The sequence below is a fragment of the Medicago sativa genome, chromosome 2, assembly GCF_051527215.1.
Source record: "Medicago sativa cultivar Bolivia chromosome 2, Bolivia_mono, whole genome shotgun sequence".
In the NCBI taxonomy this organism is placed as follows: domain Eukaryota; kingdom Viridiplantae; phylum Streptophyta; class Magnoliopsida; order Fabales; family Fabaceae; genus Medicago; species Medicago sativa.
Genome location: NC_140750.1, coordinates 32,174,441 through 32,200,964, shown reverse-complemented (window position 1 = coordinate 32,200,964; position 26,524 = coordinate 32,174,441). Strand labels below are relative to the sequence as shown.

The 26,524-nt window shown below is 33.2% G+C and overlaps 2 protein-coding genes across 2 annotated transcripts; one reads left to right on the top strand and one right to left on the bottom strand.

Moving 5' to 3' along the window:
• The first annotated feature begins 3,361 nt into the window (after positions 1-3,361).
• LOC146946301 (uncharacterized) lies at positions 3,362-5,725 on the top strand. The gene is made up of 7 exons (XM_085748188.1): positions 3,362-3,408; positions 4,117-4,230; positions 4,310-4,364; positions 4,456-4,504; positions 4,654-4,736; positions 5,181-5,306; positions 5,603-5,725. Exons 1-7 carry the CDS (start codon positions 3,362-3,364, stop codon positions 5,666-5,668), a joined length of 540 nt encoding a protein of 179 aa, XP_085604314.1. The 3' UTR covers positions 5,669-5,725.
• An 18,678-nt stretch (positions 5,726-24,403) lies between these two features.
• Positions 24,404-24,871, bottom strand: LOC146946300 (uncharacterized). The gene has a single exon (XM_085748187.1). It carries the CDS (start codon positions 24,869-24,871, stop codon positions 24,404-24,406), a length of 468 nt encoding a protein of 155 aa, XP_085604313.1.
• Positions 24,872-26,524: the final 1,653 nt, after the last annotated feature.

The window sequence follows — 26,524 nt, the reverse complement described above, 5'->3', positions numbered from 1 at the left end:
AGCCTAAGTAAATCTATCTTTTTGAAAATATGACTATGTATAGCTAGTTTCATTTAAATTCCAGAAATATGAAGTAGTTTTCATGCCATATGACACAATACAATACATTAATCACAATACAATATTAAGTTTAATCTTGCAAAGAGGAGTCTTTTGGCAATTGAAGATTCTAAGAGGTGTAGTTTTTGTGGAAATTGTGATGAATCGAGTGTGCATTTGTTTCTTCATTGTCATGTTATTTCTCAATTTTGGAGGGAGGTGATGAATTGGTTGCAATTCAGTTTTATTACCCCTCCGAATTTGATAATTCATTTTATTTGTTGGTCGAGTGTGATGCGTGCGAAGAAATTGAGGAAAGGGGCATGAGTTATATGGCACGCGGTTATTTGGATTATTTGGAAGATGAGAAATGATAAGGGTTTTAATAACAAAGTTTATGGGGTTGATGAAATGGTGGAGCAAGTCAAGGTGCTCTCTTTGCATTGGTGTATGAATAGATTGAAAATTGCAAGTTGCTTGTTTTACGAGTGGTGTTTGAACCCAAGAGTGTTTGGCTCGTTAAAGTGATTTCGGTGGGGAGGTTTTTGTTTTTTCTGCTGTCTGTTTGATATCAGTTTTTGGTGGGGTCTTCGGTTTCGGCAAGGCGCACAAACAGCCCAACTGGCTGGTCTGCTGTTGGCCATCAGTTGGTACTGTTTGTTGCCGGTATGTCATTGTAACTACTCTACTGTCATGGGTGTGCACCTAGCTGAGTTCCTTGGGGTGGTGTTTCTTTTTTTCACTTGTAGCCTGTATTGCCTTATGCGCTTGGCTTTTGTTATCTGTATTCCTGTTGCACCAGCTTCTAGTCTTTAGACGTTGCGAGCTTTAATATAATTTGGCTTTTCAAAAGAAAATTAGTGCATAATGAAACATACATATCTCTTACAAATACTGCTAACAAATATTGATACATTGTCATGAGGTGATAAAGGGAAACGTGTAGATATGATTAGAATAGTACCTTACTATTGCTCTATCTAGTATCTAAATCTGTGGAATCAGACAACATGACCATTTTACTAAGGTCTAAATAACAATAAGAGTACCCTAGCAGAAACATGAGAAACATGAAAGTACAACTACTATGCCTAGGAGCACCTTGTGCTTTGACTACAGGCCTCATCAAAAACTATTATTGTGCTCTTTTGCTTGAATAAAAAGTGAGGCAATAATTCAGCATCAATAGACAAAATTTCCTTTAGTACTTTAATCAAGTTCGTCTAATTTCAACAAACATGCAGCCTTTTTCTTTACTTTCAGCTTCACTCTCTCACCAATCTCTTCCAACGTAGAGATGATGAGTGATGATGCAGATTGTATTGAAGTAAACTTTTCTTACCTTATCCACAGTCTCAACCAACACTTCCTTTGCTTCTGTTCCTATTTCATCACCTTTTGCTTCATCCCTCTCCCTGGAATGATTTGTAGTCACAGAAGAGAGACTTGTTTTCCCCTTCATGTTTTCTTTTGTCTACCATTTGGTCCATGCTTAAATAATAAAAAAACAACATTTTTTTAATTTTATCTAATAGCTTCCCTAAACATTTTGTGAAATCATTTGGACACTAAGGGCCCATTTGGTGCGCAAGATAGAGAGATAGGGTATGATAAAACTATCATATCCTATCTATATTTGTTGTTTGATGTACCAACAGGATATGATTACTTTAACCCATTACGTACTAATCATATCATATCTATCCTTTTTAAATTTAATCCTTGGTTTTTTGTGGGTTAGCAACCTGATAACATAAATCTATCAAGTGCGCTTTCTATTCCTTACCCTTCAACCTCCTTCGACTCACACACAATCACAAATCTATTGACTCCATTTTCAGCAACAATTCTACCGACCCCATTCTCTGCATATCTACCATGTGTGTGCTTCCATTTTTTATAACCATTTCAAATTTTTCCCAACTCTTGTTTACGATCCATGTTTCCTTACTCGAACACATGATATGATAAATGTCTGTTCTCCCACTCTCCTATCATATCCTTAACCCGTTTGTTATCATATCCTATTTATATCATATCATGTGCACCAAACAAGTTATTAAACTCTGCTTTGCATATCTTCTTGTTAAAAAAACCATCAAGAAATTGAAGAAATTCTCCTCAAGTTGTAAAGATGTTTTCAACCTAAAATAAAATAAAATAAAAGGGATAAATGAATAAACTATCGTATTCAAGTTGGTTGGTTGAAATGGAGAAGCGTCTCAGGTGTTTTATGCAATAAGAAAGTACTGCTTAAATTGAAAGGAAAATTTTAGTGGACAACAGTGAGACGGACAATGTTGTATGGTACGAAATGTTGGGCGGTTAAAAACCAATACGAAAATGAAGTAAGTGTTATGGAGATGAGGATGTTGCGTTGGATGAGTTTATCTGAAGCATAAACAGAAATATAGAAGAATAAGAGGTCAAAAGATAGGGCAGAAAATGTGACAAAATAGGTGCATCATTACCAGATGCAGTGTTATGCCTTTCCACAATACACATAGTCAAGCCAATGTAGTTTTATACAAAACAAAGATCTTAAGTGCCTGTTTAAAATAGTTTTTGTTTTCAGTTTTTGAAATATGCATGTCCTCTTTTCACAATAGTTATCATTTTACATGTTTAAGTTTTTTAGTCCTCAAAACTAAAAAATTCAAAACAGTTTCCAAAACTGTAATTCTAAAAATAGTTTAGCAAACAAGTTTTTAATTTTCAAGTTTTTAAAAACTAAAAAAGAGTTTTTGGGAAGTGTTTCAAACAGGCTCTAAGTTTTCTACGAATAAAATTACTGAAAATAAGAGAATTTTCTTCATTTACAATTTTGATTCTCAACTCTGCTTGCTTTCTAGCACAACTAATTGGTATGCATCACTTAGATATCTATCCGTTTGCGAAGCAGGTTACTGAAGAAGATGTTGCAAACATTAATATGGCTATGACAGTATGACTTAACCTCTGTGGGAAACAATCCTAAATGAGTCTAAAAGTAAGTCCAAACGTATGCCTACTACAGTCTTGAGTTTGCGAGGTTCTCAAACTGATCAGCAAAGAAGCCGCCTTGACAATTAACGAGAAAAAGTGAGTTGTCGGTGTGTCTATCAAAAATGGTTCAGGGTTGCGTTTGGTTTTTGGACTGCTATTGTATCTAAGAACAATCACTATGACACTCCATTTTACACTCTCTTATATGTACACGGAGATAAGATCCTTTCCATTTCCTACAATAAATCACAATATGCATTACTATAGTTTTGTTGTATAAATGTCTAATTAATTAATTGTTTCAAAAAAAATAATGTCTAATTAATGTCATATAGAAATGTATGCATCTATAAGATCTCAACTGGCTCACGGACAAAAGGAAAGGTAGAGAAAATAAAGAAACTCTCTAATATTCTCAAAGAAAGTTTATATTATTAGAATGCTTCAAGGCTTGAGTATCTTGAGTATGCCTAAACACTTGGTGGTGAGCCTTATTTATACTACTCTAGGAAGGCTCTACATTACAAACTAGAATTATCTAGAAACATTTAATGCTACTACTTAATTACAAGAACTATCTAGAGATTCTAATATCTAGTTCATGTGCCTAGAAAGTTCCAGAGATGCTAAGATGATCCTAATCACTATGACTTTATTTTGTAATATTCTTGAAAGTTCTTCGACATCTTAAAAGTTCCATAATGTTCTATATTATTCTCCATAATTCTCTATCATTCTCCCCGGGTTGGAAGAGACTCGTCCTCGAGTCTAGAATTTCTTCTTCGTTCTAAAAAAAACACCATTAATCTTCTGATATAAATCGTTTATAGAATCCTTCTATTGTTGAGATCAAAGTGATCCAAGGGAAAAATCCATACTAACAACTTCCCAAGGCGGCTTAGGAATTGGATGGGACATACATAACTGAAGGTGAGAAAAACACAAGAGAGCCGGGGGGGGGGGGGGGGGGGGGGGGGGTTGAATTGTGTTAGCTTTTTCTTTGTTTTCTCCTAAACTGAAAACACTGATCAGAAGCAGATAGAGTTCTACTTCTGAAGTGATGTTCAGAACTAAATGCAGCGGATAAAACAGAGAGAGAGAAAGAAGAAATACACAAAGCAATTATAGAGAGAAAGAAGAAAGATACAGAGACTATGCAAACCAGTCTGCTGCACCGAAAAATGATAGGGATGGAACCTCAATGAGGTACAGTTTGTTCTTTTTCCTCTGGTAACTTGTTAATAGCATTTTCCCAAAGACTGAACAAAAAATTTTATGTGTGCAGTGCAGCAAGTCGAAGCAAGAGATCAACAGATGGAGATCAAGATGACAGTAACAAAGTATGTTTATCGATTAATTTTTACATAAATATGTGCTTGATGAATATAACGTGTTCAGCAAAAAAGTATAATTGCATCCTTTCTGTGGCAGGATTCTCCTTTAAGTAAGAAGCAGAAATCTATCATAATTTCTGAGGATGGTAAGATTATGGATTTTTCTTTTGACTATCATATAATAAAAATTCATGTTTTATTTTGATCAATAATTTGAATGTTCAGAATGGCTAGTACCAAACACCATGAACTACCGTTCATGTGGCTAACAATCTTGCATCATGTTTCTTTGTAGAAAATCCATCTGGGCTGGCTCAGAATTTAGGGAAAGTCGTCTCTGAATATGAATCTGAATCTGACTCTGACGCTGAATTTTGGGTAATTATAAAAATTGTTCGTTTTCGTAGCATGTTTGAAAAGTTTTTTTTTTTTGGATTAGCTAAACTTGTAAAATCTCTTTTGAATCAGAAGGATGTGCACATACTTGGAAAATCTCTCTTTACATGTTCTCTCATACAAACGTGTTATAGGCAGCGTCTTAGCAATACCCTAATAAATTTTTTAAACAAATCACTATTGTCCGTGATATGCTAGCAGCTATAGCTACACTGTAGAAGTATTGCTTATCAGAATTTGATTGAACTGCAATTTTGTATAATCTGTAGAAATATTTGATTATTAGATGTAATTGTTCTGTCCAAAAAAGTTTTTTTTTTCAACTCCTTACTCTAATGTTATTTAATAAATTATTGAATGTTATGATATGATGATCTATTTAACTATTTATTTCATTTGACGTTCTCATTATATGTTCCTTGCCAGCAAGAATATGAAGAGCTATGTAAAGTGAGGGACACTCTTAAGGAAGAAAATTCCGTCCTAACACAAAGGCTCGCTAAGCTTTCTGAGAAATGTCTGGCGCTCACCAATGAAAACGATTCTCTTGAGGTAAATCTTATAACATTCATTAAATTAAGATATATATACTTGTCTGATTTGAGAAAATATTTGTTCAATTAGAATAAGGCCATCTTTGTTTTCTAATATTTGTATGAGAAACATTTAAATAAACTTGAATGCAACAAATTATCTAAGTTACCTAACATGAATGTAGCCAAGTTAATCTTGTTAGATGACAATTATTTATTCAAAGCTTTTCATATTGGTTTATGAAGAAGATAATTTCTCAAAGCTCTATTTTCCAAGATTGCTCCTAATTTGAGTGTGATTTGGTGGTTGAACAGGAAGAGCTAGTTAGGATGTTTGGACCAGAATCAATTGCAGATCTATTGCACATGAAGCCTACTTGAAACTTTGTGGTGGAGCCAAGAAACAGTTTATGATAGGAAGCATATGAAAATTAGAGCCAAGAAACAGTTTAAGATAGGAAGCATATCAGAATGTATAATTTTTTTTTATTTGGGCTGGACTTGAATCTTCACCCTGCATTTAAGTTGTTAATCAATATTAGACATTTAATTTAACATGATGATTACATTTTTAAATGAACATCAACATAATCTTTTATTAGTTAAATCAAGTTTTGATATTTTAAAAATTTATACAACTACAAAGACTAATTTCATTGAGGTAATTGACCAATAGTCAAGGGACATATTTATTTACAATTTGTGCCACACTACATTGTATTTTTTTCGGTACATATACCTAAAAAGTGAAAAAGAAAAGAAAAAAGAAGCTTAGTGTAACACCCATACCAGACGTATCTAGAAAGTCTGGCACGTGCGTTTTATTTAGTACTGGATACATTAAAATATACAACAATAAAAAAAAAACTTCGAATGAATTTATATACAACATAACACGTTCGTTCAAAAACAATACATCATATCATGTCTAATAAATAAATTACATCCTTGAGATCCATAGTCTTCATGCTTCGGGTACGAACGAGCTCTTGCTGAAAAATCCATCCGGCTACTACCTTGACGTCCAACCTGATATCTGAAACAAGTAAGGATTGGGATGAGACATAATGTCTCAGTGAGCTCCGCCTAATCCTAGGCTATAGGCAACCTCAAGGGAAACCTACGGTCACCACGTGTCTACTTTACAACCTGACGGTTGATTATACATGTGTGGGGACTTGCATGCTTAGACGGTGGTGCATACTAGGACCGTCATAATCTTATCTTACTTGTTATAGGCTTCACTTCCTATACATGTCATGGCGGTCAAGGGGGAAAATCTAGGACCGCATTGCCAAGTATACGATCTACGCATCAAGGCCTAACCTAACATAATCATGACATAAATCTAAACCGGACGATTAGGGGAAACCTAAGATCGTCATCGGTAACATGTTCTGTACTTGCTCTATTCCATGCCTTATACTTGTCCTATAGCATCTAATGCTCTTGTTCTTGAACTTATTCATGCATGGAAATAAATCTTGCATTTCATAACATAATCATAATCATGAGAAACATAATCGTAGCTAAGTTCATTCATTAGGTTAGCGTTGAACAAACAATTATTATCTTGATTCATTTTACGGATAGTCCCGGGTGGAGTAACCCCGAGATCAATCCCATACATGACCGATGTACGTACATCGGACTCCCTCGGTGTCGTGCGGGTCCCTTGCGGCTTGAACCGTTCCCCTTAGGTCGAGAACCTCCCGTATCCCCCTGGCGTGGATAACAAGAGACACGAGCACCTACGTCTTGTTAATTTCAGTGACATGCGGGTCCCTTACGGCTTGAATCGTTCCCCTTAGATCGAGAACCTCTTGTATCCCCCTGATGTGGATAGCAAGAGACATGCCACCTACTTATTAAGTCATAGTCTTGTCGTACGTATACATAAACATATTCATACTTGCTTGCTTAATACCTCGGACCCTTGAGTCGATCCGATTAGCGGTAAAAACATACTTGTTCATGCTTGTAAGCTCGTAATCATGGTGGAGTGATTAACTAATCAAACCACATCTTACATACATGCTATCTTATCCTTAATCATGTGCGAATATAATATACTTCGCGTCTTATCATTCTAGGGATCTTGCTAACTAGCTAGTTCTCAACGACTATGTCGAGGCTCTAATTTTTCCCTTGCTTAAAGAATAATTTGCTACCCGATTCATGACTTATTCTCTCGTATGCCATGGCTTACTAACATGCTTATTACTTGCCTTATATCATAAAAATCATGCTTTCTTTGATCATCATTTAGGACCTTGGTTTGAGGGGTTTACTTTCATAAAAGACTGCTTAAGAAAAATCCTCGCGAAAACTGCCAAAAACTGCCTGAACGAGCAAACAGTGCAGAATGCACCATTTGCTCGCCTAGGCGAGTAAGTTTATGGGGGAGGCGAGCAGCTGCTCGCCATGGCGAGTAGAAGGCGAGCAGAACCCCCTGTTCGACCTTCTAACTCGCTGTGGCGAGTAATAGCTCGCCGTGGCGAGTTATAACAGTCCAGAACCCCTAAAAATGGTATTTTTGACCCAAAAACCTCAAATCAAGTGTCCCTAAGTGTTTTGGAACATATTTGATCATAGGAAACTTGTAAAACATTCATTTGGCAAGTATAAACATATTTTGTAAACATGGCAAGTAAAGGGCAACTAACACAATACATATTCCTAGACTTTTCATAGTTTTCACATTAATCATGAATGGCATAAACATAATCCCAAAGGGTGGGAAAGCTATCTATGGAACTCACCTAAACATAACCTTGCTAATTCTTCAAGCTCCAAGCTCAAGCCATCAAACCCTAGTTTTGCTTCCTACTTTGAATCTTTTCTTCTTTAATTCTTAACCTTCAAGAAACCATACCTTGCTCAAATTCATGCTCCAATCCTCACCTTCCCAAAACCCTAGCCTCTTGATCAATAACCAAACCCTAGCTTCCACAATCACATACCCTTGAGAACCAAAGAGAAGGAAGAGTTCAATCCAAACCCTAGTTGCTTCTTGCTTATTAAGTTGCTAACAATCCATGCTTGGTTCACTTCTAACAAACTTGGGAGAATTGTTTCAAAAGAGGAGAGATGGGTTGAACTTCATGAGAGGTGGAAAAAGAGGAATCAATCCTTAACCAAACTTCTAATTGTACAAGAGATCATGTGGGAGAAATATTAGTTCACTTGCCATGGAGAGGAAGAAGATTTGGTGGGGAGGAAGAGAAGAGAAGGCGTGAGAAGGAAGAGAGAAGGGAGAGCAAAATCCAATTCAAAACCTAGAGAGAGAAAGTCAAAGAGGAAATGAGATATTTTGCCCCAAAATCAAATAAATATCCTTTCCACGTGAAATTACCAAAATGCCCTTGCCTCAAGCGTGTTTAAAATGACTCTGATACTTTCCCTGTATAAAGCTGACATCTTACAAAATATTTCCATTAACTTACTTTCCATGAATTAAATGCATCTGACACAGTCGACTGGTAATATCTCGATGCTGTCAGGCGGGATATTACACTTAGCCCCGAGGATAAAGAACCCTCAAGGAGTCACTTAAAAGAAAAGAGTTCAAGTCTTCCGTCCCAAGCGGCACCCAATTTAGCCAAAAAATATGTGCTTGCATTCCCTTCTCTGAGAGAGTGACGTAACTGCACCTCCCAATCTATTCTCAATAACTTTTGAACACAAGTAATGATAGAAGCATATCAATGGTACTTGTTAACCGGCTTAGTAACAATATCAATAATAGTTTTTGAGTCTTAATAGCAACAAATTTGATTGCAACCAATATTCTTAGCAAGCTTCAGAAAAAGAAACAAAGCCATAAGTTTCACATAAGTATTATTGGCAATACCCAGAAATCCGCTGAACCCAGTTACCCAAACTACCATCCGCATAATATTGTTGTCATACTATGTAATTTGTAAATCTGTGAATATATTTGTTGTAGCCATCTCTCCTCTCATTTCTCTTGTTACTTTTAACTTTCTTTCTTTCTTTAATACTCTTTCTTTTTTAGTTCCAGTATTCCATTCTTATGTTGAATAATTTTGTTTCACATATTTACGTTTCGAAAAAGTTGTTTGTTCATTTTTCTTCACTGGTAATGTGTGTTCATATCAGTTAATTGTTGATTATGCTGAAAATTTCATTATATTGTAGATAGATGTTAGAAGTGCTGATACCAACCCACATATGTTTCTTTAATCTGCATGGGAAAGATTCTGCTATTTTTTTGTCAAAGAATATCACAGGAATTGAAGGGCATGAAGAAGAGGCATGTGGAAACTTAGTTATTAACAAATGATAAAGGTTTGCATTTTCCCATGTATAAAATTTACTATTCTATACCCTCTTCTTTTTAATTTGAATTTATCTGCTCTTATTTTTATAGAACATTATAATTTTATAGAAAATTGAAGGTATAGTCAAACATTTGTCACATGAAATAAAAAATTTCCTTTTCTTTTTCTCGTTAAAATCTTTGCAGATATATGCTGCTTACTTTGTTATCCAAATTATCATTGTTATTTTGATAAGTCAGGTTGAATTATTACATGAAATCAGCATTGGCAAAAGTTCTTCTGTTGGGATATATGAAATTTGTTTTTTGTTTTCTTTCCATTTATCAATAATTTAGTTGTGTGTTGGATTAGCTTTTCTGTCTCCGCATGATAGGGCATTGATTCTTCCTTAATCCTGATGGAGAGATGGATATGTTCTTGTGCGTTTGCATTTTCAGATTACACTTTTGGAACTTTTCCATAAGTTCTTCTGTTGGGATATATGAAATTTGTTTTTTTTTTTTTCAAAGAGAAAGTTGTTTCCTAATGGTTCAACAAATATCATTTCTCTTATGTGAAACACGATGTTAATTGTGTTGTGTTCGTTTTTTTTCTTTTCATTGTTTTGTTTTTCACTACCATGTTGGAAACTAGAAATTGAAGTGATGTTGTTCGATTTTATTTTTATTAATTGTTTCACTTGTCCATTTTGCTAGTGACTTGCACGAGTTTAATTTCCTATTCAAGATTTGTTTTTATTATTATACTAGATATTTGGGTGACAACTACGTTACCCTCTCTTATTTAGGGGGTAATTACCCTCTCATGATATCAATCAATCAAAATGTAATATGCATAGACAACATTAAATGTCAAATAAATGAATCAAATTTTTCTAAAAATAAAAAAGTTAATCTTAATCATAAGGTAACTTTTAATACTTTTAATTTTTATTTAGAGTAAATTACACTCCCCTCCCCTCTTATGTTAAAATATACATTTCCCTCCCTTTAAAAATAAAATCTACACTTCTCTCCCTATAAGATGTTTGAATTACAACCCTCTCCCTTAATAATTAAATATGTACTACACTTTAATCTATTTTAACATAAATAAATATTTTTATGATATATACTAATTTTGAACCACCATTTAAGAAAAATAAATTCATTTCTTTATAATTTAAATATCAATGGTAATTAAACTTAAATATTTTGCTATTAAGTTTATAATTTATAGTATAAAACTAACCATATTTTGCTGTATTTAGTAATTATTGTAATTTTATTTTTTGGTTGTTTCATATTTTATAATAGGGTTTAAAACTATATGTTAATGTAATTGTGAATACAAAATAGCGAAAAATATGTATTCAAATTTTGATTATGTTAAAATAGACCCGCAACATTTTTTTTTAAGTGTGTTAGATTATTTTATTTTTTTTGCTAGATTATTAAAAAAAATATTGAGAAAGTAAAGTGTAGATTTTAACATAAGAAGAGAGAGGAATGTAATTCAAGCTTCTCTTAAGGGAGGGGAATGAAATGTTTTCTAATATGTTTGGAATAAGGGGGGAGGGGAGTGTATATTTTAACATAAGAGGGGAGAGGAGTGTAATTCAAGAATCTTTGAGGAGAGAAGAGTGTAATTTAATCTTTTATTTAATTATATTAAGGTGTTCAATCTTAATTAATTTACACTACAAGACTTATAACAAATAAAAATTTTACATCAAATTTCTTTCATCTGGATGTCCTTAAATTCATCACTTACATTCATAAAATTTCTTCCATTCCACAACCCCGAACGTGAGAACAAAAACATCTCCTTCATTCAAATTTCTTCCTTATTCTTCCCTATTGATCAATTCTTGTTTCTTTTTCGTTTTCTTCCCATTTTGATTGATCAATTTTGTCGTTCCAAACTGCTGCAGTTTCAAATTATAGTGTGAATTGTCGTTGTTTCTAGAACCGCGTCAGGTATCGTGACTTTTTTTTATTTAAGCGGCCAACCTAATAAAATCTGCTAACACGCATAGACCTGCCTCACTATCAGCCAAAGCCTTTAAGTCCAAACAAAAGAACAAAAGCCTCATGACATAACCATTTCAGCAGCAACCGAAAAAAATGCTAGCAAACTCCCAAAACATCACAGCGGCAACACCTGCTAGCAATCCTTAAAGTATAACTGATGACTTACTCAATTGTTATAATTAACTACCTCACAACCAAGAAAAATCAAATCAAAAAGAGAAATCAACTCACCATACCTGACGTGGTTCTGGAGATAACGGTAATTCTCACGATATTTGGAATCAAACGAACGACGATGATTCTCACGAAAATTGAAAAATGCGGCAGTTTAGAACGACAAAATTGAACAATCAAAATGGGAAGACGAAATTTTATGAATGTAACCGATAAATTTAAGGACATTCAGATGAAAGAGATTTGATGTGAAATTTTAATTGTTCTAAGCTAGTCTTGTAGTGTAAATTAATTAAGATTGAACACCCAAATATAATTAAGGCAAGATTACATTAGGGGTCCATTATCTTATTTTTTTTTTTGTAACAATTTGGTCATTTATCTTTATTTTTTCCCGTTTAGGTCCTTTATCTCTCTTAAAAGCACATATACATCTTTTTCTCATTTTTTTATTAAAAAATACATAATTTTATTTTTAAAAATATATTTTTATTAAAAATGAAAAAAAAAATCCAGAAATATGATGAAGATGTTCATCATCTTCATCTTCTTCCTTTGAATTCATCATCTTCTTTAAATAAAAAAAATTCTACTAAAATATATCTCCAAATATCGTGAATTAATGTTATATTCACCTCAAATCAACACAAAAATCAAAACCTTAATTTCACAAATGTTGCAAGGCGGATGGTGGAGGCTTAGTCACTGGCGGAAGGGTTAGGCTTTACAAAAGTTAAGATTGTTCTGGAAACAACAAAATTGATGTGCAAAGTTGTTGTTTTTATGCCGGGTTTGAATATTGAGTTAGAAAATAATAATAATATACGGTGTGACAATTTATATAACTAATTTTTTTTTTTTGTGATGAAACTAAATCTCTTTTCTATAGGGTTTTGATTTTGAGGAGTGCTATGCAGTACGGGCTATTTATTCACGGGATTTTGACGAAACTGATAAAACACTTACCATACAAGGTAAGGTTGTCATATAGAAGTTGATTGAGGATAAAAGTGTAATAACAATTCTACAGAAACTGCATCCGTTGTTTTTCGTTCAAATGGTTCCGTACTGATAAGCATTTTCCTTTGATTTTTGTGTTTAAAAGAAGATTTGAGGTGAACATAACATTAATTCATGATATTTGAAGATATATTTGTGTAGAATTTTTTCTGATTCAATGAAGATTCAAAGAAAGAAGATGGAGATGATGAACATCTTCATCATATTTCTGGATTTTTTTTCATTTTTAATAAAAATATATTTTAAAAAATAAAATTATGTATTTTTTAATAAAAAAATGAGAAAAAGGATGTATATGTGCTTTTATGAGAGATAAAAGACCTAAACGAAAAAAAATAAAGATAAAGGACCAAAGTGTTACAAATAAATAAGATAAAGAACCTATAATGTAATCTTGTCTATAATTAAATAAAAATTAAAAGTATTAAAAGTTACCTAAAATTGATTTTTTTTTATAGAAAAAATTTACTCATTTATTTGACATTTAATGTTGCCAATGTATATTACATTTTGATTGGTTGATACCATGAGGGGATAAATACCCTCTAAACAAGAGAGGGTAATCTAGAAAAAACCAGATATTTGGTAATATTTTCCTATATTGACCAAATTAATATACACATCTTAGAATTTCGTCATATTGAGGGAGAAAATATTGTGATGTATCAAGTGTTAGTTAAAAAAACCCAGTTACTTAAGTCTTAAAATTAAAAATTATTCAACCTCTATTATTTTAAATTCCTCCACTTTTGGTATTTCGTGGGATCTTAATATCGAAAAATGCAGACGTGTTCTTTAGAATATATTTTATAGTGTACTTGAAAAGTTTAGATTCACCTGTGCATGTATGTGATTAGATTGAACTTAGAGAAACAAAAGTTAAGATTCACATTTGTGTAATAATATTTGAAGTTAGTGAAACAAAATTTTAGACTCACCTTGTATGATCGATTTGAACTTAGAGAGAGAGAGAGAGAGAGAGAGAGAGAGAGAGAGAGAGAGCACCTAGGATTCACCTTTGCAAATCCTAAACATTCTAACATCAAACCTAAAACATAAACAAGAAGTATTAATAATCCTAAACATTCTTGTTTTGGCTTCCTTAACCAGTGCCTTAGGACACTAGTTAACAGACCCTAAAAACAAAAACAATAACCGGTTTTCCATTTAATTTATTTGATACAAAACCGGTTTTGCAAAGATACATTTCTCAACTCAATCAGATATTTATGTTCTTTTTCTACAAACGAGCTTCTCTGAAAATCCATTTTGTCACAAACGTAATTCTTGCTAATCGTGGTTTACTGTCTCTTTTTGCTATTCAATATCACCTTTGAAAATTTTCTTTGAACTCATCTTGATGAAATCGCATTTCAAAAATCACACTAGAAGTGTAAGGAGAGGATAAGTATGAGGTGGAATGAAGACGGTGGCTGAGGCGGTGGAGATGGAGGAGAGGGAACGTAAAGATGGTTTTTGAGAAAATTAGGGGAAATTGAAATTGTTGAATATGGTTTGGGATTTAGAGGTTCTGATTTTTATTTTGTTGGTGAAGGAGAATTGTTTTGATGTTTATGATGGATTTCAAAATTGAAATGGTGATGGAAGAGATTCGGGTTCAAATACATTTTTATTGTAAACCTGGTCTTAACTGATTTCGAAGTGGTTCTAACCCAAATACGGACTATCTTTTTTGACAAAAAACAATTTTTTTTCGTGAAATGGGTTTAAGAAATGAACCATATATTTAATTAGGTTTGGTTTAGGTTTTTAAAACATGTTCACCCCTAATTAATTAGAAGATAGATTCTAATAAAGTGGGAGGCTCTCAAGCAAAAATGGGGGCCTAAACAGCCACATCGATATCCATTTTGTGGGAACCTTTTGTCATATTTCCCAATCATTTTGTAGGAAGCTTTTATCACAAGCACTTATTTTAGATCATATGCAAGGTAGATAAGCCCAATATTGATTGGTTAATTGCTCCCCCTAAATTGTTCCCTTATCCCTCTTTGTTATCTATCTTATTATAGTGTTTGCTTGGTTCAAATTATTATATCATCTTTGACATATTACATATTTAATCAATGATTTGTGTGTTAACATTACAGGAATGTAGGCATCAGTATCTTAGTCACTTTTATTTTATTACATTTGTAGATATTTTTCCACAAATTCTTTGTTACAAATTTGTTTGTAAATTCAGTATTTTTAGTTTTATCAATGTTGAATTTGTATTGTTTTCGTTATTGTTGAAAAGTGACTCAAAATTGATGCATTCTAGAAGTCCAAAATCGGTGCCCAATTTGTGCACAACGATGCCTGATTTTCCCTGTTTTTAGGAGACATTTGTTTCGACATTTTTCGGCGGCCGAAGTCTAAAAATAGACGCCCGAAATGTCGCAGCAGCAGAAAAAATAAAACAGTTTTTTCTTGGTCCTATTTTGTTCCAATTTTTGAAGGATGCTTTCATTATAAATATAAATCTTGTATCAAATGAAAAAGTGTGTAGACAACATGGTTTAGAAGCCAACAAACAAACTAGGGTTTATAGAGAATTCTCTTGGTAACAAACACTAGGGTTGGGATTGTTTTGATTCACCTTGAACCAAACACTGTAAGAGAATTCTCTTGGTCACGAGAAGAGATTGGGACTTGGGTAGAATTAGGTTTGAAGACAAATTCTTGTAATCCTCAGTATCTCTTTGTAAAAGAAACTCATCATTATAGTGGAACGGAGAGCTGCTCTCTCCCCCATAGTAGGTGAACATTAGACCGAACTGGGTAAACAAATTCTTGTGTTCTCCTTCATCCTTTTGTCACTTGCTGTTTATTTTTGCTTGAATTATATTGTCACCCACTTGATTTGATTGCTTGGTTTATTTGCTCCACACATCAAGTTTTATTGTTGTGATTTTTGCAACGAATTTACAACAGTTATATTCTATCAATTTGAACGAATGACGATTTCTTTTAACCAATATATATAATAATATAAATAAATTATGCAAGCACATGGAGGGATGGATAATAAGGTATCCATTCAGCACCCATACCTACTTATTTTGAAGGTAATTGTTTGTCTCCGTACCTATACCCATTATGCAGTTTTTTACCTCATCGGCCATGGTTCATTTTTGCATGTTATATTGAACATTGTTTACTTCGAAATGAAGCAAGTTTGTTGACATTGTAAAATAAACAAACAAACAAAAAAATGTCCCAATAACTATAGTTTGTTTTGATTAGTCACACTTGCACAGGAAAAACAAACTGAATTGCATTGTAATAGTGATATGGTAATAATTAATCAAGGCACCTAGGTTATTAATGAAATTAACACATGTTGGTATTAGCATTGATAGATAAATGTTACATCGTCAACCTTCAAATGGAATGAATGTTGGAAGAAACCTATTTTCTCCTAGTTTCTCATGTACATGTTTGAGGAACTTTCTAACTTAAAACTTGGCCTTTTCCAGTTTTATTTACTTAAGGATGAAAAGGAGATTCTTGGACAATCCATATTTAAATTGTTGATGTTATTGGTTGTGCATTAAATATGGGCATAGACAAAATTAGTGAGATTTCATTTTACCTTTAACTCCATGTATAAGGCCGGCCTACCTATATAGTTGTAGCTATTAGAAAGAAATTGAATGCCAAATAAGTTTTCCTTTTTCTTTTTTAATCTTTCTATAAAATATTAATTCTTGTTTTTATACACTCATTCTAGTTGTTAGGTAAAAGAATGGTGGAGCGCACAACCTGAGGGAAACTAACTCCTTTTTTGTGATTTCTTTTTTAGGTATTGTGTTTGAGAAAACCAAAATCAGATGCAAAATTTACAAAGAAAACAAAGAGAAAATGATGTAGTATCGTGTCAAGGACGGTGAAGGCAATAGTGGGGAAAAAATTTGAGTTTTAATGAAGATGCGATAAAATTGATTTAAAACTCAAGACTAACCTTGAACCTACCCCTACCTATGTATGAGATTTTGTGTTCTTTTCTTCAACCAATTTTATTACCCTTAATTTTTGGAAACTAAATTAAACTATTATTTTGTATGTTCATTTAGATAAAATTTTGATGTAATCCATAAAAAATTTAGATTTTTTCTAGTTTCACCCTAATTTAATTTTTGTTACACCACAAAATGACAAAATTACCTTTAAGTAAAATTTAATTTTCAAATTCACTCAAATCTCTTTGCATCGTTCTTACTATATCAAAACTCAGTTTACGTAGGTCGTGTAAACTTAGTTTAAGTGTACACAACTAAAATTTGAATTAACCTCCACAACTTTGTTTAATGATTCTACGTAATCTTATTTTAAAGAGGTACTGTAAACTCGGTTTACATGTACCTACTTGAACTGGATTTTAAGTTAACCTCAACCTTTAAATGAATGTTTACTTAAATTTAATTAACGTTAATGTGTGGTGTGAAGGTGAGATAAACACATAAGAAGAGGGGGTTGAATTGTATGAGTCTTTTTCTTCGATTTCTTTTTCTTTTATGCTCTAGGATTCTATCTAAAGACTTCTTTGCTCAAGCACATCTGCAAGAGACTTCCCTTGCTTAAGCCCAACTGCTTAAGACTTTACCCTGCTAAATCACAACTGACTGCGACTTCCTATGTGATCAGGGTTTTATCAAGAGAGACATTCTAAAATGTTTGCCCCAACTGCAAAAAAGTTATTTTGTTCTTGCACTCTTTCTAACTAGTAGTGTAAATTGAACAAATGAACAAACTCACTCCTTGGTATTTCTAAGATATAAACTTGAAAATAAATCCTAAGGGTTTGGAACTATTTGATTTGACAGAGTTTTGGTACAGAAAAATAGCAGAATCTTGTTGCTTCTTCTTCAAGTCTTCAGCTCCTTATATATGCAGTGATTTGAGAGACGTTGGAGAAGAGTGCGAGTGCAAATAGAGTCGTTGAGAAGCTTTGATCACGAATGTTGGCCCTTTGATTAATATGGATAATCCCATTGGAAAGTACTTTGAATTTCCTATGTTGAAAGGAGAATTATTCGTTGCTTTTCTCGTTCCTAATGTCCTTTTTCTGTTTATACACGTAGATGGAAGAAAACAAAAGAACTGCTCTACCAGATGCTATGATAGAGACAGCTCACATAATAAGACAAAAGCTTACGTGGATTCTGGGTCCCTCAAATTCAAGTAGCCTAGTCAGATTTTGTGTCTAATGTCCTTCACATAGTCTATGGAGATCACTCATCAGCTTCTATGAGACTTCCTTCTACTAAGGACGTTGACTTCTGGTTTACCTTCAAGTAGATATTCCACCATAGTCTTCTAAGCTTTCCAATCCCTTTATGATGTTCTTCATATGTTCCTTCTTCATGATAAGGAGATCATGCACACTTGAACATATGTTAGTATAACAATTGTTCTTCAATACTTTGTTATCATCAAAACCCAAGGATAACTTGTATGAACCATTCTCGTTCTAACATGGTGCACCATCAAATACCTGTCACTTGTAGAGTGCATAACATATCGGCACGTTGAACAACAAGAAAAAAAACGTAGCATCGTTGATAAAAAGAAGAGACTCACATACCTATATGCAATAGACTATGGATGGAAGACGTTTTGATTCACTCTTTAATCTTTCATTGAGATTGATTGAACATCCATGCTTGTTTGTAAGTGAAAGAGAGTGAAAGTTTATAGTAACAATGAATCATGGTTTTGAGAAAATTTATATGAAAGGGTAATTTTGGTATGATTGTAAAATTTTAAGTAAATTTCAGTGTATGCAGAAATATATGGGGTGTGACTAGGAAAAATCAAAAAGTTAAGTTAGAAACATAATGTCATATTGTTGGTATCGTCAAAAAATATAAGCATGATTTGTTATTATTTGAAAGTCACAATCTACAAATATCTTTTATTTTCTCTTAAACAAAATCCTTCTATTTAAAGATTATAAATAATTAAATAAATCAAATAAATAAATAATTTAAATAAAATCTAATATATATATATATATATATATATATATTGCTTATAATTTATCCACATTGACGAAGTAAAATAAAGAACAAATGGACACTCGTGTGGGCCTCCGGATGCTAGTTCATATAAAGAAAATTGCTCTTCTTCCATACAAAATTGTTCACTCTCATACAAACTGACGAAAATACTCCCAATATGACTTAAGTCTTGTTCACCTTATACCAACATGAGTTAAGTCATGCTTCCCCCAACGTGAGTTAACTCACTTTTTGTACTGATCTACATGAGTTAACTTATGTTGGCTTCTGGTATTGATGTATAACAGCATTGAATGCAAGCAACCAAGTTATTTATGACCCGTACTCATTACACTATCATAATTGATCAAAATTACACTATTTCAACAACATAATCACACATAATCATACATAATCGATCCAAATTACACAAATTCTTACTTAATGACACATAGTCACATAATCTTACATAATTGATCCAAATCACACAAATTCGTCATTAATGACACATAATCACACATAATCGATCCAAATTACACAAATTTTTCATAAATCACACATACTCGATCCAAATTACACAAATTCGTCGTTAAATACACAATCCACAAATTCTTTAAAATGCAACATTACATACACAAATTCGAACATATTACACTATTACACGTTAATAAATATTACACTTCAATGGATCAGACACGAAGATGTAAAATGTTATTTTCAACCATTAACCTAAGCATGTAATCTGCTCGCCACCATCACGGATAACTTGTGGAAAATACATGGTCTTCCATTTATCTTCTTCTTTATCCGGCCCTAGGTTCAAGCATGGCACCTGTACAAATACATGAGATTGTTATACCCTAATTTTGGACCTAAAAATACTTGTTCAAAATTTTCTTTCCATCTTGAATATATGTCTATTATTCTTGAAGAATTGCCAATTTGTTATTGTTTACACTGACACTTTACTCTGCTTTATCTCTCAACTTAGCTTTACAAATCTTTTCAACTGTGTATCTGTCCATGTCTTCTTGCATTTCAAGTCATCCAAAACATCATTCTTGCATTTCAAGTCATTTGAATTGGTCTCTGATCAATTGCATATTTCTCTGCATTTTATTTCAATATTATTTGCAAAATTCATGAAGAAGGGCATTTTAGTCATTTCCTGCATTCAAACTCATTTTAGTCCTTGAAAATTGTTTGTGTCTTTTCATTTGATCTGTATAAGTCCTTGTTTTAATTCAATGTCAAAACCCATTCCAAAAATTACATCTGAAGTCATTTTGAGTCAGTTTAGCCCTTAGGGGCATTTTAGTCATTTCCTGTGTTAGAACTCTGTTTAATCTCTAAAAATTGTCTCTGAGTCTTTTCAATTGGTTGGGATAAACCCTTGCTTTAATTCCCTGTTAAAAAACCATTTTAAAATTGCATATGAGACCTGTTGAGCCAGTTTAGTACCTAGGGGCATTTTTGTCATTTCACTTGAAATTTTGACAGAGAGAGGTTACTTTAAAGTACCTCATTTAGTAGTTGGTTCATTTTAGTCCGTTTTGTTGTTTTTAATCGTTTCACTTTACGTTATTTTCCATTTACCAGTTTTAATTCAATTTTATTTTTAATTTTCATTTTAGTCCTAAAAGTTTCTAGAAATTGCATTTTAGTCCTTTTTCATTTTATTTCTTTTAAAGTCTTTTTTTTCAATTTAAATTTTAGTCCTTTTAGGTCAAACTTTTATTTTAAGTCCTTTTTAGGTCAATTGCAATTAAATTCTTCAGCCTTTAAAATTTTGCAGTCCAGTCCTTTTTTCAAATTGCAGATTAGTCCTTCAGATTCCTAAAATAGCAAAAAGGTCCCTAAAAGTTCCAAACTCAGCAAGGCCGAAGCCAACCAGGTCCAAATCCACATGTCAGCTCACTATTGATCCAAAATCACACATGGCAGCTTATAAATACAGCCACATCACCAATTACACAGGGATACCATTCATTCATTGACACATCATCACAGAAGGTTCTAACAAACTTTCTCTCTCTTCTCCAAACCCTAACCACCGTAACAAACCTTCCACCACCACTTCCTCCACCGTAACAGAATCAGAAACCACCACAAACTCTCAAATTCATAACAATTCTCCATCAAATTCATCATCAAACATACGAAATCAATACAAATTTTCAGAAGATCAAAACAAAAATGTGTTCAATTCAGCAAAATTAGTTCGAATTTGCAGAAGATTCTCAGTGATTTTCTGTGAAAATCATCATCATCGAATCTTCACCTTCGCAATTCAAGCAAGTATTCGTCAATTGCAAAGACGAATTCCTTGCGATCACGAAGGATTTGGTGAAAGAGAAGAAGAAGAGAGATTGAATTCGAAGTGAACCAGAGAAGAAGAAGACGAACAACAACGAAGCGCTTACCAGAAGAATCAAAGGCTCTCTTGAGGATCTTTGTTCGAATCTCCGTTCAAATCCAGGTATAACTCAAAGAACCTTCTCGTTTTTCGTTTCCAATCTTCATCGAAGGTTCACAATCGAAAATAAACGGCGAAACAAAGTGGATCAACAAAGTCCTAAGACTTGTTCGTTCGAAAAGTTTGAAAAAGAATGAAAAAGCTTGAAAACTGAAACCCTAAAATGTAAATCCATGAAGATTCACCGTTTATTTACGAAAACAGAGTTCAAATCCAGAATTAGTGTAGAAAATAGGTTAGATTAGGGTTCAGTTTCAAGAAGATTCGAAAAAAGATTTGAAACCCTAGAAACCGTAAGTTTAAACTCCGATCTACTTCGTTTCAATCACAATTTCACAAAAATAATCTTAGATCCGTAAAGAGGGGAGGAAGACGAACATTTCTGGGTAACTAGTTTAAAAAATAGCATCAGGTCGTCGGAGAAGATGAAGATTCCGATGAATCTTCATCTTCCTCCGCCGTCCTCCGTCGTCCTCCCCAGTTTCCGGCAAGATTAGTGTTTCAGAGAGAAGATGAGAGAAGAACGAGTGAAGAGAGAGAATGAGAAGAGAGAAATGAATTAGACCGGTCCACCAACCCTTATATAGATAGCTGGACCGGTTCGGTTCAGCTTTGGTTCGTCTGTCTTTGCATCCTGGCCGTTGGACTTAGGGTTTGATCCATCTGGATCAATCCTACGGCCTCTGTGGCTTCCTGAGATCCAAATCCATTTCAGTCTTTGGGCCTGGGTTTGGTTTTGCTGTGGATTTCGTTTCACCCCTTTTTCTTGCTATTTCAATACTGTGTTTTAATTTTTACACCCCAGCCTTGCCAAAAATTCTTGAAAAAATTCCATAAAATTTTCCATATGTTCTTGATATTTTTCTTGACATTTTTGTGATATTTTTATGTGTTAAAACCTGAGGAAAATATATGTAGTATTTCTTGCTAATTTGTTTACTATTTTTTAAAATTTGTGAAGTTTTGTATATTTTTGGGTCTAAAAAATCCTTTAAAATTCTAAAAAGATTCATGAATGTTTCTTGTTAGTTTTGTGATATTTTTGTGATAATTTTGCATATTAAAAATTGATAAAAAATAATATGATGCTTTTCTTGCTATTTTGTGATGTTTTTGTATTAAAAAATTTGTGGAAAGCACATGTTCTTGATCCCTAATCATGATACATGATGATGATTTGTGAAGTGTGAATTTATAATGGTTTTCTTGCTGTTTTGGAGTGTTTGTTACTGCATGTGAATATATTGTATGAGTTTACTTGTCTTATAAGTCATGTGAGTGTTTGTTTGGGAAAATGAAGTGCCAAGTATGTCTAAACATATCATGGTTCTTGGCTTGAGTGTATCCTTATAATCCTCATATTATTGAATGTGATAAAACCTTTAGGAGGGTTGGCATGATGTGAGGATTATAGGTCATACATTTGTTTTGATATTATGATAAGTTTTAGGTATATCTTGCCACTTTTAGGTTAAGGGTTCATTACTTTTTTGCCAAGTTTTTAGCATTTCTTTTTGCTTGTAATTTCCATTCTATAGTGCCCTATGCCACTAACCACTTTACTTCATGTTTCATGCATTCCATAAAGCATTTCATCCTCCATCTTCTATTCTTGGTCTTTATTTTCAAATTCATGCAAAATTAGAATGTAATACTTAGGAATCCTTGTATTTTACTTTATGCTTTTAAATTCTTGCAAGACCATAGCATGTAATTAGGACATGATGTAAAGGACAATGGACTCTAATGATGTACACCGACACAAGTACCGACACATGCACACACATCACATAGATACTTTAGATGTATGATTAGGATATGCATGCCTTAGATGTATGTTTAGGGTTTGAATGCTTTAGATGTATGTTTAGGATTTGAAACTTAGCAAAAAATCATTTTCAAAATAAATATGAACAATATCACTCAAATCATTTTCTAAATAAACTTTGGGATCAAAATCCCATTGATTTTCCTTTTATTTTCTTAAACAAAATTTTAATGAATTCTTAATCATACTTAGACCTTTTTGCAAAATGACTAATGCAACCTCACATTTTCACAATCTTATGCCCTTGGGGCCTCTCTCTCTCATTCTTCAAAATTCCATTTTCAAACTTAAAATCAACCAACAAAAACAAAAATATTTTTTGGAAGAGAACTACGGTGGATTTGATCCCTTAAAAGGGTACGTAGGCAAGGAATCAAAATTCCTTCAATTCAAATAAAACAAAAATTCAAACACTTTCCTCTCCCTCCAATTCTTCACTTAGCAAACTCTTAGGTGTAAATATCATTTTCCAAATAGCATTTAAAAATAAAGCGCGCGCGTAGAAAGTAAAGACGGTTCCTATAGGATACTATAGTCGTTATGGGTGCCTAACACCTTCCCGTGGCGAAAACAACTCCCGGACCTCGATTCTCAAGGGTTTTGCTTATTTTTTCCCTTCCCAAGAAAAAATAAGATATCAACGGTTAAAAAGGTCCAAACGTAATCAATGTTTGACACCCGAAAACCAAGATAAAACAGTGATGTTCTTTGATTTTCACCAAGATGGATAAAGTATATGTTAAGTTGTGACTTCAACTCATCCAACTTGTCAGTGGGGTTAAAAAGACCTTAATCGTCTTCTTCACGGAGGAGTATCGGACATGAGCTTCAACTTCAACATGTGAATCTTTAGACATATTTCACTTCACAAAATTTAATGGAATAACAAGTATGAGAATAAAACCATATGAAAGATAAAATAAATAGTTGAATAATTAGAGACCAAAAAAATGCAAGCAATAATTAGCGTTACATATTGGCCACAAATATCGGCGTTACATAACCGACCACCAAAAAATATATCGGTGTACTATCGACAAAAAAATGACGAACGCCGACAAAAAAGTGTCATAGCCTATCTAACAAGCTAGGGATAGAGAATCATCTTCATCTTCTTCAATTACTTCAAATTTTCCTTTTGCTTTTTCGGGAGTGGGAGCATCGCAATAAATTGGATTGAGATGATTTGTTGTTTTTTTGGCGATTTCAGCTCCTTAGACATGAGGTCTTTGAACAAAGCTTGTCTATCCATAAATTTATCCTTTTTTTCAGAGGCAATAAAGGCAAAACCAACCGATTAAGTCATATTGGCATAGGTGACACCAACAATCTCAAATAATGGCATTTTGTACAAATTGGTTTTATAAGTGGAGTCCATGACCAAAACAGTCGGCAAAGTGTTAAGCATATTAATTGACTCTGGATGAGCAAAAAAATATGTCTTCAAGAGTAGTTTCCTCACTATTTTCTCTTGTGAAATAGACGTATTATGCTCCTCCAACTTTGCAATCAAGTATTGAATCTCCGTCTTGTCACCTTTTATCCCCTTTCGCCATCTAATTCGTGCATTGTACACTTGTTTGATATTCGTCACACTTTCTTTGTGTTTTTCCTTCAAATCCGTGAGAATAATCTTAGGCAACGCCAAGCTCTTTATCATGTCAACAACTCTTTTCTTCTCCTCCTCTTTTATTCTACTCGCAAGCAGGTGACCGCCTAACTTTGGCTCTAACTCATCATTGTGAATTCCATTAAGTATGGCCATGACCAATCATTTGTATTCTTCTAAAAGTAACCACGCAACCTAAACGGACAATCACATTTCCTTATGCATGTGCCTTCAAGATTCTATTTCTTACTCCTCTTCGGTGGTTTTTATACACCACTCCTTTCACATTGCAACATCACCATTGGATTTTTTATACTAGATTTATCTATAGATATTGTAAATCCCCCACTTGCCACTTGTCGATGAACTCAACCAAGCAAATAATCTCGCTCTCACCATCTATCATTTGTTACAAAAAATGAGGCGGTGTTTATTTCATAATCGCAAAGCTTGACAACACCGGTAGGTTTAGGTTTTTCTTCAATATGAGCTTGAAAGGGAATTTTGACATTAACCTTCACCTCAACGGTAGGTTTGACATCAACGGAAGCTTCAATTGTGGTCGGCTTCAGCTCAACGCCATCATCCACCATATTTTCAATCATCACTATGTCTATTGAATAAAAAAATAACAAGGAAAAAATATAAATAACTTGTGAAAAAATAAATAAATAACTTCTCCCAAAACAGTACTGGATTGCAATATGAGTTAACTCACTTTGCCTTTTTACGTGACTTAACTCACGTTGATATATACTAAACGTAACTTAAGTCACGTAGGAGTATTTTGGTTAATTTGAATGGGAATGAACATATTTGCAGGGCCGGTCCTAGGCATAGGCCGGGGGTACGACGGCCTAGGGCCCATGCCGTTAGGGGGCCTAAAAAAATTATGGAGAGGGTGTATATAGAAATATTTGGTTTTTGGGGGGTTTATATAGCAAAGTTCTCTAAAAGGCCCGAAATATTGACATGATGTAGGGTTAGGCTTATGTCTGTTAATGTTTTAGGCCTTTTTGGCGAGATTTGCTATATATACCCTCATAAAACACAAAGATTTCTATATACACCCTCCCTATAAAAATTTGATTTTTCTAAATAATGTGCCAAAAAAATTATTATCAAAGAAATTGACGATATTTTTACGGGTCATTTGTTCCTAATAATGTGCCTCACTAATATTAAAAATGTTGGTGATATTTATTATCCAAGAAATTGGGATAATTTTCATAACAAAACAAATTATATTTTAGTTGAAAATGAGTCTACAAAATTAATCTTAATCTTATCTTTCTAAGGTTCCAAAAAAATAAATTATATCAATATTGTAATATCAAATTTTTTGAATTGATTGAAAGGATTGCAAAATTGAATTTAATATTGCAAGATCATGTGAGACGCATGAAACCGATGTGAGATGTATTTGTGATCATTTTGCATGTGTTATTGTTCTCTTCTACGGTATTTTAGTTTGTTTTGGTGTCTAAAAAGTATTTGATTTTTAAAAGCGGAAAGAAAAAAAAATCACAATGATGAGCTAAAAAAATTTATATTATATAAGGGGTCATTTTCTCATGTTATGTCTAAGGCCCGTAAAACAATAGGAACGGCATGCATATTTGTTTGTGAGAAGAGCAATTTACTTGTATAAAACGTGATTAATCAATCACTTTAAAGTGTGAATTCCTATACTATTCAAAACAAAACAAAACAAAAGGTGAAAATCGCAAAATTGTGTTTTCCTTTGGATACCCCTCTCTTCTTCTTATCATCAAAGAGACATGTGGGGTATCATGTGTTTAACATATA